The sequence below is a fragment of the Doryrhamphus excisus genome, chromosome 3, assembly GCF_030265055.1.
Source record: "Doryrhamphus excisus isolate RoL2022-K1 chromosome 3, RoL_Dexc_1.0, whole genome shotgun sequence".
Classification (NCBI taxonomy): domain Eukaryota; kingdom Metazoa; phylum Chordata; class Actinopteri; order Syngnathiformes; family Syngnathidae; genus Doryrhamphus; species Doryrhamphus excisus.
Genome location: NC_080468.1, coordinates 6,643,550 through 6,661,099, shown reverse-complemented (window position 1 = coordinate 6,661,099; position 17,550 = coordinate 6,643,550). Strand labels below are relative to the sequence as shown.

Genomic DNA, 17,550 nt, shown 5'->3' with positions numbered 1-17,550 from the left:
AGAATTGATAGTTGTCCTGTTCGTTCTGGCTTTTCCTTCTCAACGCCGTCCAGTCAATGAATACAAGAATCTAAATGGTAATAACTTTCTTTATTGTTTAATCACTTTTGAATAACATTTAATGGCAGAGCTTTAACTTTTCTTAAAGGTGATCAGTACTTTTAAGTCAAAACAAAACAGTAGCATATATCATTTATCGGGAAAAAAAAACATTAAGATACAACAAACTCTTATAAAAAAAACAGCAAGATGAATGTGAACAAGCACTCTTTAAAAAAAGCCACATATTAAAATTTGCTTTTACATGTACAGTATATTCATTTCTGCAAGTGGGTGAAGTATACTGAACATAAGTTTCATTAAAAAACAAGATTAAAGCACTCATCAGGATACAAACTCGCATTTAGTTCTAAAAAATCCCAAATTTCATATATACCAGATAAACCTTTTAAAGAATGTTAAAACTGTAAAGTTAATAAAAACGTAGAACTAGTACTAACACGTCTAGCAGTTGTGTGCATTAAGATTGAGAGCTGGCACTATAGTTGGTACTGCTGGATGTGAAGGTATAGTTGTATGTGGATGAATAATCCACACTGCCTCTTCTGGATCCACTTCTGGAACCAGCCCTGGATCCAGATTTAGATCCTGGGTTGGAGACATTGTAAGGGCTGCTGATTCCCTTTGAGGATACAGAGGAGGCCTGAAGCATCTTCATACCGTTGCTCTCTTCCACCATGCAGCTATCCATGGCTTCTTTGTAGGATATTTTCAGCTTGGTCTTGGGGCAGGTCAGAGTCTTCTGGTAGCCGCGTGTATTCTGAAGCTTCTGGGCGCCAAGGCCATCTACCCAACCTTTGCGGATGGCCTCTTCAATGGTAATGCGTTGTCCAGTGCAAGGATCCACCAGGCCTCCTGTCAAGTACTGGAACTCAAGAAACCTCTGTCCAGCCTCATAAGGTAGCCACGTCTCCTTCACTGCCTCTGCTGCAGACATCTTTCTCTTGGTCTTCACATCCTCAAAACCAGCATAGGCTTTCTGTGCAGCTTTCAGCTTATTAGCCATGGCTTCATCAAGGACACATTGATGGACAGCGTCCTGCAGGGTTAGTCTCTCACCAGTTGCAGGGTTGATGATTCCACCAGTGCATGCCTGAGCCTCCAGGAGCCTCTGTGCTGTAAGGTTATCAACTATTCCTCTTCTAACTGCTTCAGGAATGGTTATCTTCTCCAATGTTTCTGTGTCAAAGATGGCCGCCACCGGGCTCTGGTCATCAAACACCTCGGGGGGAGAGACCGTAATAGAGATACTGCTGAAGCGTTTACGGACTGTTGGAGAGGATGGCGCAGCCTGGATGGGACTGCTGCAGGTCACCATGTCGTCCACATTGCTGGCTGTGATTGTCATGTCGCTGCTGCTGCTTTTGCTGGTAATTTGGTCAGCAAACTGGGTCAAGGTTAGTGTTCCAGACCGATACTGATCCAGGGTATTCTGGTCAATGATACCATGTTCCAGGCAGTCCTGAATGTCATACTGGATCCCTGTTTTCCTGTCCACTATCACCAAGCGTGTAGAGCCATCTGATCCTTTGATGGTGATCTCCTCCCACTCGCACTCCTGTTCTGACAAGTCTAGAAAAGTGTCATAGTCTATTAGCTCCTTGTGATAAGCTTCTCTTACTGACATCTCCAGACCAGTGTCTGGGTCAACAATTACAACCCGCCTCTTGCGGAGGACATTGCTACGGCTTTCTTGCGATTGGGTTTTGCTCTTGTCTTTTAAAGGCAAAAGTATTAGACCGGTCTTGGAATCGGTTATGCACCTCTCCTTCAGTTGAAGATAGGTCAAGTTATCCTTGGTGTTAGGGTCAAAGAAGCCTTTTGTGTCATCGCCTTCATAGGAGAGGATCTCATTCATCTCCTTATCAAAATATCCTCTTTTATAAGCAACAGCGACATCGATACGGTGACTTTCTTTGGGGTCAATAATGCCACCACTGGCAATTTGGGCCTCAAGCAGACGAATTCCATGGCCTTTCTCAATGATATCTTTCTCTATGGCTTGGAAAAGGGAGATTGTCTTTCCTGTGGCTGGGTCTTTATATCCAGTGACTGCCTTTTCTGCAGATAGCAACTTATTCTTAAATTCCTTCCCTACCAAGCCTCTCCTTGTGGCCTCCTCCACTGTCAAAAAGACATTGTTGACTGGGTCCACAATGAATCCTGATGCAGCCTGGGCTTCAAGAAGCTCCAATGTGGTTCCCCTCATCAGCAAACCTTCCGTCATTGCCTGATAAAAGGGCCATATTCTGTCATTGGCCTCATCGTAGATACCTGCAATACAGGTGGATCCGTAGAGGTAAGACCTCAGCTTCTCCTCGATATCTCTGCTAGTGATCTGTCCCTCTCTAAGCTTCTGCAAGTCAGTTTCATCAAGCAATTCAGATTCGACAAGCTCTGTCAAAGAGACTTGCCCACGCAGACCTTTTACCGTCATGGGTTTCTCCGGGCCATGCAGCAGAAGTAAACCAGAGACAGGTTCCACTGAACACTTCCTTCTAAGGTCACCATAACTTATCTTTTCTCCTGTTGCTGGATCCAGGTAGCAGGCGGGTTTCCGGTTCAAAGCCCTATAGAGGTCCTCATCAATAAGATTGCGATCCAAAGCCAGATCTTTTGGCAGGAAGACACTCAAAACAGGATCCAATATGCCGCCAACAGACTCCTGAGCCTGCAGCAAACGCAGCGCTGTCTCCTTGTCAACACGGCCTTGTTTGCAAGCCTGGCCCACAGATAATACTTTACCCGTGTAAGGATCTTTGAAACCAACACTCGCTGCTTCAGCTTTTACCAAGGCATCTCTGTCTTCTGTGTCCACAATCCCCCTGGAACAGGCAGTGTCCACAGGCATCTTGTCATTAAAAGCTGGGTCTGCTATGTAGCCCGTTGCTGCCTGAGCCTCCAGGAGCATGAGTGCGCTCTCTGGGCTGAGGAGGTTTTTGCTTTTAGCTTCAGTGAATGGCATTTTCCCTTGAGAGCCTGTCATCATGCCGGCAATAATACCTGTACCCTTTAGGTTAACCTGGATGTCAACGGCGACCTCGTCTACCGTCTTCTTCCCCTGCAGCAGCAGCTCTAGAGTTGCCTTACTGATGATACCGCAGTCACAAAGTTGGTGGGCTGTGACTTTGCGCCGCACCCCGTCGAATACAAGCTTAGAGGGGTCGATTGTCATCACCTTCACATCCGTCTGTGTCTGTCTACTTAACGTGCTCGGTCTCCTCTGCAACCTCTCTATCTCCCTCTGCAGTGCATCTCTTTTGAGCGCTAGCTCTGTTGCCTCCTTCTCAGAGGCCAACAGCCTGCTCTTGTAGCGTTCCTCAACACTTCTCAGCTCTCGCATCAACCTGTCGATTTCCTTCTTTAAACCTAACCTATCCTGATCAGTCTTGGCCCTGTCTGACTCCCACTGCCTGAGCTGGGTCTCCTTCAGCTCATATTGGCTCTTCAGAAGGGTGAAATCCTTCAGAACGCTGTTTTTCTCATCAACAAATCGCTGTTTGTTTCGGAGCTCCATCTCCAGAGAGTGTTTGATACGGGAGAGCTCCTCCTCGAGCCGCTTCTGACGGTGTTTGTCCTGGTCCAGCAGTTTAAGCTTGGAAAGCAAGTCATCCCTCTCCAGCAGTAGCTCACTGTATTTGCTTTGGGACTCGTGCACCATGATGGATGTCTGTGGAGAATTGAGAAAGCACACAAATCATGTAAATACTGTATGCAAATGGTTCATTTGACATAAGTTATATTTGAAATAAGTTATATTTACAGTGGACCCTTGGAACTTGACCATATAAAAACACGGACTTCCGCCAGAAAATGTCAGACCTATGTTTTAGTGGAAACAGTTACTTTTACAACTTATTTTTATACTTAAAATGTTGCCTAAAACAATAACACTACAGGATTTAAATATTGGCATAAGTTCAATCAGTTCAATTTCCATTACACACCGTGGGGGAAAAAACAATTTAAAATCTGAAGATATCCAACATGGAGTAACCTCCTGGAATTAATGATAGTGAAGTGCCAAGGGTCTTACAATTACAGTATAATGTGTACATGACAAATTAGTAACAGAGGTTGCAGTTCAAAGCACATGCCGATCCGAGTAGTAGCTTTGTCATTGGAATGCTTTGAAATTTGAGTCTTAAGACCTCTAAACAATTCATGCAAAAGAACGTAAAAGAAGCATAAAAAATTAGTGGAATTAAGCAGAGGCGATCCTTCAATACAATTAAAAATACCTCATAGGACTGCTTTTGGAATTTGTCTATTTCCACATTAAGCTTTTCTCTCTCCCTGGTCAGGTCATTGATGAGAGCCTGGAGCTCCGCTGTCCTCTTGTTGCTATTCTGAAGCTGGACATGCAAGGCTGCGATTTGAGAGGCGTTTTCTCCATCAATGGCATCTCTGCTAAGCAGGAGGTTATCTCTCTCCTGCTTTAGGGCCCTCAGCTCCTCCTCCAACCTCAGCCTCTCCTTTGTCAGGTTCTGCGTCAGCGTCTTGAGACGTTCTATTTCGACGGTGCATTCATTAAGATGGCGACTTTTTTCCTCAATGGTTCTGTACAGACTTTCATTGCGCTGATTGAGATCCATAATCTGGATTTGATCCTGCTGGAGTTTCTGTTTCACTGACTTCAACTCTGCTGTCACAGCTGCCAGCTCATCTTTGGTGAGTTTATGCTCCCTCAGGCTCTTGTCGAGAGCATCCTGAAGGCCTCTGAGATCCTTTTCATACTTCCTTCCAGAGTTTGAAGCCTCCACTTGAACGGATTTCAGGCTAGTAATGGTGGTGGTGTGTTCTCTACAGGTTTGCGTCAACCTCTCCAGCTCTGACTCCAGTCTCTTTCTACGTGTGAACTCCTCTTGGCTAGCCTTTTTCTCCTTCTCCAACTCAGCTCCCATTGCATCCAGAGAGCACTGAAGTTCACGAATACGACTCTGTAGCCTCACAGAACTCTGCTCAACCTTGTTTTTCTCACTGGTCTGCTTCTCCAGCTCCACTCGAGTGATGCGGATCTCCTGCTCAGACACTTTAAGCTTGTTAATGGTCTCCAAAAAAGAGGCGTTCTTTGCCTTTAGATCTGCCTCAGATTGTTTCAGGTTACTGATTTGCAATTCCAGAGCCCTCCTTTTCTTCCCTTCTTCATCAAGATCCCGTGTAAGCATGTTGATCTGCCTCCCTTTTTCCTGAATAATTTTGTTGGCATCCTTTAGTTTCATCTCGTCATCTTCTCTCTGCTGTGTGAACTTCCTGATTTGAATCTCCAGTTCACTCCGGATCCTTGTCTCTTGAGTCAATGATGACTTCTGTTGGTTGGATTCCATCTCTGCTCTGTTTTTCTGCTCTTCAGCGTGAGAGATGGAGAGTTTCAGTCTTCGCAGCTCATCTTCGAGATCCCTCTTATCGCTGGCAAGCTTTTCATACTGCCGCCTCAATTCCGCCGAGTCCTCTTCTTTCTGTTGCGAGGCCTTCAGGACAGTGGTCTTGGTGACGTGGATCTGGGTCTCGTATGTCTGCTTAAGTTGACTGATCTCCTGGGTGCACTGTGTTCTTACCTTTGAAATATCTGACTCAGCATTTCGGCGACGTGCCGCCTCCTCCTCCAGCAGTATCTTCAGCCTCTCAAGCTCACGTTCCTTGTCCTTCACAGTCTTTTCCAAATCAATCTTCGCCCAGTTAAGCTCTTCTAGTTCTTTCTGTCTACGCCGAACAGCCGCCTCATACTCTTCTTGTTGGCTGGTGTAGCGCTCCTCAGCCAGCCTTTTTTTCCTCTTTTCTTCTTCCAATTGATACTTAATGCGGTTGAGCTGCTCAGTCAACTCTTGAATTTGCAAGTGGGTACTGTCTAGGCTATCCTTGGTAGCAGATACTTGAATGGCAGTGGTTCTCTTCACTTCCTCCATAGAGATGAGCTGGTCTTTTGACTGGCTGAGCTCCAGCTTGAGGCGGGCTAAGGCATCTTCCAGTCCACTGTTTTTCTGGTTACGATCCTGGAGGTCACCTTTGAGGCGCCTCAGTTCCTCCTCCAGCATCTCAATTCTGGTGTTCCTAATCTGTGGAGAGATGAATAGTTTAGATATATTTAACTATTTATCTTTTTTGTTACATAGTAACTGAAAGCTACCTTTAACTCTTCCATGTTCTTCAACAACTCTCCTAAAAACTTGTAGTAATCACTTGAGCGAGTCAGTAGCTCAATGTACTGCGACTGGAGGTCAGAAGCCTGGTGGAGAAAAAAAATACAGAATTAGTGCTTCAAGAGTAATAAAATAACCAAAACACACGATACAGCAAGTTCACAGTTAATTGGTTCCATACCCAACCGTTGAATTTCTGCCAAGTTAGATTCCTTATTTATAAATCAAATATTTTCATAGTCAGAGCATAGGCAACCTATTTACAACCTTCTAAATACAGTTTCTAACATGAATAGCCCTCTAGATATGAATACCTCTTGAGTCACCTTTAGACTCGTATTACTGAATGTAGAAGACATAATAAAGTAAATAAGTAAGAGTAAATAAACCATGTAACACATGAGTAAGACTTGTGCTCGCGTGTGCTGAAATAAATGTGTTCTAGACAGTGAAGGACAGGTGAATTAGCCCATATTATTATATTATTATTACTACAATAACATTACTGACACTTAGTGACAAGTGTAGAATACTACACAGCATCACGTTTTTAAGATACATCTTTTGAGTGCCTTATATTTCTACTTTTGTTCGGTTAGCCATTGTTATGCTTGATATAGGCAAAATAAAGCAGTAAGGCAAAAATTATGTTAAATTAGTGCATAAGTGCATTTGTGGACTAATTATAGGCCTTATTCAACCATGAAACAATATAAACGCTAAATTTGAACTGCAATGTGGTGAAAGACCACTGTATACTGTTATCAGACACAAAACTGGGTATCCAATCACCATGAGAGTGGATAGTGAAACAACTCTCAGTATGAACTATAACCACAATCATAAACACATTGTTTAAATACTAGTACTTCTTTTGACCTTTCACAAGCCAGACCTTTCAATACAGCTTTCTTTTGGAATTCATTTGAGGGTACATGTGTACCCAGTGACTGAATTGTATTTTTCCTACCTCCTGTCTGACAACAGAAGCAGGTGACTGCAGCATGGTTCTCTTGATAGGAATATTCAGAAGCGTTTCCAGGCCGGAACTGTACGAAGCCAGCTGCATTTCATAGTCCTGGAATCACACAGTCAGGAGGAGCAAGTCATTTATTGTGTTCATTTATTGAAAAAAAAACCCAAACACATACATACACACATATGAAGGCTGACCCACCTTTATGGAAACAGCGCAGGTGTCCGCATCTTTGTGGACATCCTCCACTTTCTCCTTCTTCCCTTTAATTTCACCGTGAAGCGCCTATGTAATCAGTTAAATGAGATGAGGTTTCCATTTTATGTTGCCTTTAAAATTAAGTGTTGACAATTGATGTAAACATGCCTTCTGTTGGTTAAGGTGGTCCATGACGGTCTGGATGTTACTGAGCTTAACACTCTGCAGGCCATCCTGGCGCTTCCGGGCATTGTTTATCCACTGTTCCAAGGAAGTGCTGCTCTGCTTGTAATGTTTCAGCTGCTTCTCATGCTTCTCCAGATCCCACAATCTGAAGAGGAAAAAGTGGGAAGGAGGAAGGATGAGGAGGCATTTTTAGTTCCATTACAAGAAGCAAAACAAAAAAAAAATGTAAAAAGTGTGAATATGTGCTAGTACTATCCAACCTGTTGTCAATTTGGGTTTGGATGCGGCGCCAGCGGTCTGACAGTTGAGACACGAGCTCGGCATATTTGGACAAGTTGACATCGCACTTGTGGAAAGACTCTGAGACTTGATCGTTCCATTGAACTGCTTTGGCCAGCTCAGACTCCATAGTAGTCAGCAGGTCTTTTTTTTGGTCCAATTCGATCTTCATTTGCTTTAATGGAGAATACAAAAACAGAAAACAGCAATATATATTGAATGAATTAACTTTGTATTTGTAATATATCATTTTTATATCTTATGTAGTTTTAATATAAATCGGATGGGTTATGGAAAGTGTGTAAAAACCTTCAATGTGCTTTGATAGTTGTCAAGCTCTCGCGGGTCCAGTGAAGTGGTCTCTTTCTCCGTCAGTCGAGCCTCGTGGACTTTGACAATGTCCTCAGCCTGGAGCAGACTCTGAAGTAAGGCCTTCAGCGCTGACAATCTGTTAAGCATCATATGATGGCATCAATTTAAACGGACCTGAAGTGAGTTTGTACTGTGCTACTCTGTTACTGCCTGTCAATGTATTAATTTATTAAAATGCATTAGTACCGTTGGATGTAGGCTGAGTAGAGACCCTGCAGACCTCCCAGTTTCTGGCTGATGATATCCAACTCAGAACGGAGAAACCTGGCTTGCTCAGAGTCGGCAGGGATCCCTTCCAGTTGCTTGAGAATCCTTTCTCTTAGATGCAGGTATTCATCGTGAATGGAATCCAGATCTTGGTGCACAGCCTGCATGTCAATATTACACAGCAATCCAGCATCAATATCTCCACATTGTAATACATTCACCTGCAATATCACCTACAATATTTAAGTTGTAAAATGCTCATCGACATACTTGCAGATTTTGAATGTGTACTAAGCACTCTTGCAGGCTGTTTTCCCTCGGGCAAATGTGAAGATGGCTAGTGAGTCCAGACTCTGCTATCTCTAGTCTTCGTCTGATCTCTTGCAGGCTGCTCAGCAGTGAGATACTGAGGGTAGGCAATTTGGGGGGTGCAGGTTTGGTTGGCTCCTGTTTGGTTTCATCTTTTTTAATGAAAGAAGGATTTGAGGAAAATCATTAAAAGTTTACAAATAAGCATTAGGTTAATTATGGTTGGTTCATTCGACACTTACTGTAGCCAGTCAGCTGGATAACCAATGTATCATAATGGTTCTGGGCTTTGTCAAAGTAATTCTGGATGGCGAGCTTATCTTCTTCCCCAAAAATATCAGATCCTTGACTGTTGCGCAGGAACTCTTGGTAGTGGGTCTCCAGTCTCTTGATGATACTCCGGTACTCCTCAGGACGCATCTTAGACAGCTGACCGACAAATAACGACACAAGAGGTGAGTTAACAGCAAGTTGTTACTCACTGTTGCAATATGCCCGTCATACTTTACCATAGAGAAGGTGAGAGAGTTGATGTAGTTGACGTCTTTGAGGCAGTACTGCCATGACATGAGACTCTTGATGTTGATGTAGAGCTGATTCCAAATGGCCATGATGGCTTCATAATACTGCTCATTCCTGCAAAACCAACATTCTTGAGGCACAGCAACTGAACAATTGATACAATTATTCATTGATTCTATAGCTACCACTAATGATGTCCACGCTGGTCTACCAATACCAAGATTGACATGATGATCTGCTTATTACAAGATAGTGTACCATCAACTTAATTTTGTACATCTACTTTTAATAACCACATACCTCTGTCATGACCCCACTCGGGGACAGAAATTGTTTTGCTTCCCCACCCCCCATTTGAAATACTATTGTGAAACTGACAATATCTATTTATTTATCTGTACGGTGCAGACTGACCTCAAAGCAGTGGAGCATACAAGCATAGTTAAGAGTCAAATTGTATGTTGAGAACAACAAATTCATGTTGGCAGGTCTGCACTTAGATTGAAAGTCCTTCCTGCCTCTCACACGCCCCCAAAGGCTAACCATGATTAGGGGCCCGCCCCACTATTTGAAATTTCAAATTGCATTTAATTTCTCTTATGTACGTTATAAATATTTTTTTGCTGGAGAGTGCCGCAGTATGAGTTCAGCAGAGGGCACTGGCTCACAAGTCAACTCACAACATTTTCCAGCAGGAAGATGCTTTGGCAAAGCATGGTGTAATGTAACAGGACCTTTTGTACAAGTATGCTTGTTATTGTGTGTGTACACCTGAATTCAAAATGTATTTAATAAATGTGGGAGGAATAGTATAGGGTTTAGAGTATCAAGTACATTTTTACGGCTTTTTAAGTGTGTCCATTATTCACTTTTTGCCCTTATACAGTAAGCCTTGGAACATAGATATTGATAGATTATACAGAACGTTACGAAAAAAATGACTCAAACTTACTTATTGGCAAGGCCGATGCTAAGGGGGTTTGGTGGAGGTATCAGCAAACACACTGAGGGAATCAACATGTCCAGTCCTCCTGGCCCAGTCACAAGCCACTTGCTGCGCTGCGTGTTGTCTTTCAGTATGCCTTCGTTCCCTTTCAAAATCCCTTTCTGTAACACAGTGTAAAGCCTTTAGAGGGCAGTCACTTGAATGATTCTTTACTATGCACTAAAGTACTCTACCCACCTGGTCCTGCTTGAAGTCACACAAGGCCTGGACCATGACAGGACTGTTGGTTGCTGTTGGTTCGTCGGGATTGCGGGGCTTCAGCCTCACAATAGTCTTGGACTTGTTTACCAGACTTTGGACTTGTCTTTTATTCTCCATGATTCGTTCTTTCTCTTTCTAATGCACAAATACAGTAAAAAAAAAAAAATTGCTCACTGCCTGTATTTTTTCCCAACCCAACTGCAAGCAACTATACCTTACAAAACTGGTCAAACCAGAGAAGCAGGCATGCAAACTTTAAACCAACGAAATATTGTCCTAAGCTGCACAGGAATTCCATGTTAGCATAACACTATACCTCTAGGAGTTTCAAGAGCTCTGTCAGGTTTTCCAGCGGGGTGTTCTTGTTGCATGTGAACTTGGTACGGATGCTCTCGTGGTCCTTCCTCAGCTTCTCATTGGTCTCATTGGCCTCCTTGAAAAACTACACGGGAGAGAAATTGACAATTTAGATTAAAAATATAAACCATATCTGTTGCTATTCCAAAGGCAGGATGGAACACTTACTTGGCTGTAAGCTGCATTCTCCTTCAAATGAACGTGAATACACTTGGTGATCTGGAGAAGCCAGCTCCACTGGGTCTGTAAAGTGTCCATGTAGGCCTGAGGACAGAAATACACATCAGTATAGCAACACGCATTCCCACATTTGTGGGAATTTTTTGTTTTGTGCACCCAACCATTAAGAGGTATACTAATACTAGCGATAATACTCTGAAATTAAATAAAAATAAAATTAAACATATTGCATATTGCTTACCTTTTAAAGTTGTTTTGGTTAAATATTATCCAAACTACTAAACCAACAAACAAATGTGACATTTTACACGTTATTTCACCTCTTTGAGTGGCTACCAATTATATACATTACATGTATAGTTCCACTGCTGGTGGAAACAAGAAATGACTCCAAAAAGAGAACTATGAAGTTAAGGAATGACTAAACTAGCATAAACAAATAATTTTTTTCACAACAGCGCCATCTGTTGGATATGACAGGTTTACTTCCCCACTGAAGATGATATAAAAACGTACTTCAATCTTATCTGAGGCTGGATGGTTGTTACTCAGGAGGCCGTCTGTTTTCACCTTGAGCTTGTTTAGCTCTTTCTCCTTCTCCTCCAGCTCCTTCATCAGCCTCTGTGCAAGAGAACAAGAAAAAGAGGAAGGTAAAGTACCAAAATGAGAAAGGAAACTAAGGAGGAAGATTAGAGTTCCGCCTTACAGAGTAGCTCTCTTGCTTCCTGGGAATGTACTGTTCGATGTTTTTGTCTCCCCAGTCAAAGACCAGTTCCTCCTCCTCCCTCTCGTTCACCCACATGATGGCGCGGGAGATCTCCTCGATGATGCCCTGCAGCTCACGCAGCTGACCCACACGGTTGTGGGACATTTTCTGAAACAGGTGCACAGCACATGAATGAATATGTATTTTTTTTGATGATGCACAATAGTTTTCAAGGTTCTACCTGCAGGCTGTCCCATTCTTGGTCAAGGATGTGCATGTTGGACTTCTCCCCCCTCATGCTCTGTTGACAGGATATATTTTATTTGTCTTTAAAATGAAAACATACACAAAAAGTGCACACAAACAACACTAGAAGCTACGTACCAGATCGTCCCTGGCACGGTCTACTTCCTGGCTCCTTTGAATTGTGCTGTGGAATTTGTTGTGGCTTAGAATTTGTTTTTCGATGGTGGCCGAGTCATCCCCCCACGGAGCCGTCTCAATCATGCGCTAGCAGTGCAAGGATAGCTTTATGTTAGTATGTCACTCCAAATGCTGAAAAAAACAAAAAACCTTAAACTGGACAACATTTGGCATTACATTAATTAATACTGTTTTTATTATTATTACCAATTTGAAAAAATGTGTAGGCCTATACTTTCTATATGACAGTATATTTTTTATGTTGAAAAAAAGTTATTGTAGTCTAACAGTTATTTCATAACATTACTTTTTTGTCTTTAAAATATTTGAGTCACCTTATATGCAGGTTAATATCTACTGTGCATCAGAGTAAGATATGATTTTATGATTTTCCACAAATCACAACCACAATAATTAACCTAAAATTCATACAACTATTAATAACTCTCCAGCAGTGATCATAATTGTCTTCATAAATCAATGGATTATGCAGTGATGCCTTCTGCAGTTCAACTAAAACATGCTATTCCCGTCTGTCCTGTAGGTGTCACTCTATGATCATCTAATACACATTTACAAGCAGGAAACTATTCCAACTATGCCCCTCTTTGTTCAGCCCTTGGCTTTTGATAAGAACAACCTCTGCCTGTCTCTGCACTTTACTCCCATTTTTTTCTTCACTCTCTCTTCTCTTTTGAGTCTTTGTTCGCACGCCACTCCTTTTTTCCACGCTTACTTGGCGAAGGCCACACATGACGGCGTCTTTCACCAGTACCACTGATGTGTAGTGATAGTGAAATGCGTTCATTTGATGGATAAGGTGTTGGGTTAGCATTGGTAGATTGAATTTTATTGAGTATACGTAAGGGATGAGGTTTGGGAGAAAGAGGTCAGGAGGGTGTTTTCCCATCAGCATGTCAGAGCCCCGTCCCACATCTTCTGACTAAGTGGTGGAGTGTCACATTTCACACTCCTTTACCGTTCTTTTGCCTCCCTTGCATACACTTCCCTCACAACTGATCTGCCTCTTTCCTTTCCTTGTCATTGTTTCACTCCTCTGCCTCTTTCGCACTGGTGGATCAGGTTTTGGCAGTGTGTCAAAATGGTTTCAGTTAACAGAAGGTCAGAAGAAGCGATAGGGTGCGCGCCCACCCTCCTCCACTTCTACCTCCTCCTCCTCCTATACCCGTACAGGCTTGTGCGCACAATTATTCACACAGCTTAAATGCTGCTGGGTAGAAGACAGCGTTCAATATGTCTGACATGTTGCAACAGCACCACGCAGAAATAACACACACCCACATTATTCTGTGGTGATTTACTGCATACGATACAAAGATGTAATATGCCTGCCAGGACAGTAGGTGGCAGTGTTATTTTGTAAAGAAACACTTTTGTGTCTTTTTTCTGGTATTTTCCAAAATCATTGTCTTAATACTCTTGTTTGGGTTTGATGGAAATGAATTAGACACAGTAGCAGCATAGTAAATGTGAATATGGCAATTGGTTTCATATTTTTGGTGGTATGGGAGACTGAATGTTCTGCACACCTGTTTCAATGCCAGTGTCACGGATGTGTCTTAATCTTCCAAGCCAACGTTAACGGTAATGTTGGTGTCCTTTTTTCGTCCATTTTCACAGACGACAACAATAGTCGTCATCCTTTTGTCGTTTTCAAACAGAAATCCAAATGATGATGTCATGTAAACAAACCTCCAGAATGACCCCTCTTTTGGTTTACCAATTGTGATTCAAGTACCACTGTTTATATTCGGTGGTACTCAGACAAATACAAATTATATTAGAGATATAATTCTACAAATTTACTAACTTAATTTGTGAAATTTTATTCCAACAAATATTTCCTGCAAAATACTTGCAAAACAAAATTTGCACCATCAGTGCTCCTAAAGCATCTCACCTTTTGCTGAGCGATCCAAGCCATGGCATCATTAAAGAATTTCCCTCCCTCCATGGAGCCCAGACTGCTTTGATTGCGTCTGATGGTCATGGTTCCGATCAGTTGCTGTTGGATGCCAGCATGCATGTGCTGGAGTTGGTCTACACTGTATAGGGTTTAAATGAAAGAGGTGGTATCTACATGTATTTTATGTCAGGTCTGATTTTAGTGATGATTGTCAATTGATCATTGGTTTACCTTCTGAAGACGTCATTTGGTATGCGCATCTGCTGCAGGTCCATGCCGTATGCCCTCAACTGTTCCAGGTGGTCTGATGCCATCATCATGAGCTTTTCTGCCTCAATAGGTTGACCGCCCTGACGTGACGGCAGCAATGAATGCGTCTTAACTCTTTGCAATGATATGCATCCTACACTTTCCCCTGCTACCACCATCATCATATTGGTATGTCAACAAGTCCTTTTATCAAGCAAAGATAAAGTCACTATTGTATTGTGTTGGTTTCTAGCACTTGCGGTCAATGCGGATGATCGTGTACTCACACTTTGCAGGATCATCTTAGCTCTGTGCAGGTATTCATGACACTGGGCTGTCAGCTGCATGACTTTCTGCTGAATGGTCTGCACACTATGTGAGAAAGCAATAAATATTCCCATCTTGTCAGTTCATTAAAATAGCTAAGACGGAAAGCGATAATGCATCTTTTTAAAAGGTTATTAAATATGGGTTGCGTTCACATGACAAATACCATGGGAAAATTGTGTTATCTTAACTGGCTATTGAAGATAGAGTTGCCTATACCAACAAAAACAACATATTTTTTGTAGGACATAATAGTGTAATACCGATATCTGCAAGGTTTTCTAATCCTTGGACAAATGGTTAATAATTTATGGTCACTTAATCCTGCTCATGCCCCTGCAAAGATGTTTTTCAACCAATCTTGCAAATATTCGGTGTCTGTCAATCCCCTTAATTTGTGTACTAAATGTTCTGCTGATTTGTCTCAACCCAACATTACATTGGGTGTTTTGTAGTGTGAGAAATTTTAAGTAAATCCAACTAATGGGGTTTAAAATAATAAATGTGTTTTATATTATCATTATTAAAGTAGGTAACACAGTTTGGTGCATTTTTTTTCCAAATTGCCACCCTTTTGTAACAAGTAAACATATAAAATATTAAGAAAAGAATATGATACACCAGAAGGTGATAGTAATACTTCATTTAGATAGATTGTTTTTAATTTAGCCTAAAGAGAAATTGAACTGAGGGCTGTCGACAGAGATCACCAGGAATGATAAGAGTGGAATAGTGGGGAGGGGCGTATAGCAAGCATTTCCTCTATTATGATCGCAGACTGTGCAACAGAATTAGCTGGGAAAAAGTTACTTCACACACTCATCATATTTAGTCATTTTATAAAATATTACGAATTAACACGAAAGAAAATTCCATAACATTTAGTACATAACTGATACGCTGACTATAATCACACTAAAATAATAGCGGCGTTTAAAAGATAAAATGGACGTCTCATTTTAAAGCAACAGGTGATTCAGGAAGTAAGAAAGAAAGTGTCCCACTTACTTTATGACACCACCTCCGCCGCCTCCCATGCTAACTTGCATTTTCTGACCGCCGGCCCCCCCACCACCACCACCGTGCATGGACGACCTGGAGAAGGTGGACGTGTAGGTGTAGCCGCCGTCCCCCATTTGGTATTCCCCAGTCTGGAAGCCATTCCCTCCCATGAATACATTGTCGTTCCTGAAGCTGGAAGACGACAAGTCCGGCCGGGAATTACTCCGCTGGCCCATGGAGGCCAGCCTGGATGTAGAACCGCCGAACATGCTCATCTCAGCCGTGGGTGTAACCAAATTAAACCAGCCAGTTAATTTGGTGTCAGACCGTCCACTGGTTCCTTCACTTCTTTGCCCGTCGCCTGGTGAGTTCGGTCTGCAGTGAATCGACGGAAGCTGCGCACTTTTGCGTCCCACAGAAAACCACACCTTTGACTCTCTCTCTATGTGTGTGTGTGTGTGTGTGTGTTTACGAAACACTCCTGCGCCCTCTCTGCTCTTTCTGACGGGAAGAGTGAAGTCACTCACATTCTACTGAAGTACAATTGCATGTCTGCATCCTGTTTTTATTACCCGTTGACAACTAATGTTAATGCAATGCATATTAATCCTTAATAATAAGTACGCTGAGGTAGTGATATATCGCTATAAAATGTGTCCAATGTAATATATAATATGCCCTGTGATTGGCCGGCGACCAGTCCAGGTTGTACCCCGCCTCTCGCCCAAAGAAAGCTGGAATAAACTCCAGCAGCCCCGCGACCCTTGTACACTGAATTTTGTATGGGCGGCATGGCGGTCGAGTGGTTAGCGCGCAGACCTCACAGCTAGGAGACCAGGGTTCAATTCCACCCTCTGCTTGCATGTTCTCCTTAAAAAAATAATATTGTGTATTATTCATTCATTTTCCACCGCTTTTTCCTCATGAGGGTCGCGGGGGGTGTTGGAGCCTATCCCAGCTGTCTTTGGGCGAGAGGCGGGGTACACCCTGGACTGGTCGCCAGCCAATCACAAGGCACATATAGACAAACAACCATTCACACTCACATTCATACCTATGGACAATTTGGAGTCGCCAATTAACCTAGCATGTTTTTGGAATGTGGGAGGAAACCGGAGTAATCGGAGAAAACTCACGCATGCACGGGGAGAACATGCAAACTCCACACAGAGATGGCCGAGGATGGAATTGAACCCTGGTCTCCTAGCTGTGAGGTCTGCGCGCTAACCACTCGCCCGCCGTTCCGCCCATACAAAATTCAGTGTATTTTTAAATTTTAGAGTTTATTAGAGTACTCACTGTACAGCTTGTATAGCAGTATAGATTGTGGATAGCCCTTTACTATGCAGTTATTTGAAGGAAACATGAATTTCAACATATGACAAATTATAGCTGCTAAAATCGGAAGTGTGTACTCCCTTTAGTGAGATACTATTAATCATTGAGGCGATGAATTGTATGCAGTATTTCTCATGTATATGAAAAATAGGACTGTTCTAAGAATGTTATACCATTTGTTGCATGGCCCTTCGTCAGTAGCACTCAGAATGTTGATGATATTTTTCTTCTGGATTAAACACGTCATCCAAAGTTAATGCAAACACAAATTTCAAATGTGCTGACTTTCCGTTGACACCAATTAGAGAAGTCAGCACTGGCGTAGAGTGAACAAAAAAAAAAAAGATAGTGGTAGTTGCACAAAGAATGTGTCATTCCGGGTTCAACATTCTTGAGGTCACACTGAGCGTCATTTAAGAAAGGAATAGTGTTCAAAACTGAATGACACTTTTTTTTTAAAGACCAACCCTTATACTCTCACTCTGCGCTCTCACGCTGCATAATTGCACCGTTTACATGCAGCCACATGCAGGTAGGCGTGTCGGCTCAGTGAAAGGGAGCGAGAAGGGACAAGGGTGGGTCTGA

General features: G+C 42.5%; 1 protein-coding gene across 2 annotated transcripts; it reads right to left on the bottom strand.

Moving 5' to 3' along the window:
• Positions 1-77: 77 nt before the first annotated feature.
• On the bottom strand, positions 78-16,075 carry LOC131125998 (desmoplakin-A-like). Of its 2 annotated transcripts, none has more exons than XM_058068114.1 (24): positions 15,634-16,075; positions 14,586-14,670; positions 14,281-14,399; positions 14,044-14,188; positions 12,084-12,209; positions 11,941-12,000; positions 11,700-11,867; positions 11,510-11,614; positions 10,982-11,077; positions 10,773-10,898; positions 10,433-10,591; positions 10,202-10,356; positions 9,237-9,363; positions 8,970-9,156; positions 8,689-8,879; positions 8,398-8,579; positions 8,149-8,287; positions 7,821-8,014; positions 7,543-7,705; positions 7,378-7,461; positions 7,171-7,278; positions 6,188-6,286; positions 4,302-6,116; positions 78-3,730 (listed from the first exon to the last, which is right to left on the bottom strand). In XM_058068114.1, exons 1-24 carry the CDS (start codon positions 15,900-15,902, stop codon positions 521-523), a joined length of 8,112 nt encoding a protein of 2,703 aa, XP_057924097.1. In that variant the 5' UTR covers positions 15,903-16,075; the 3' UTR covers positions 78-520. The 2 variants fall into 2 exon arrangements, with proteins under 2 accessions (XP_057924097.1, XP_057924098.1); XM_058068115.1 differs by having other exon boundaries at positions 79-3,730; positions 5,619-6,116; positions 15,634-16,073.
• Between the last annotated feature and the right edge of the window lie 1,475 nt (positions 16,076-17,550).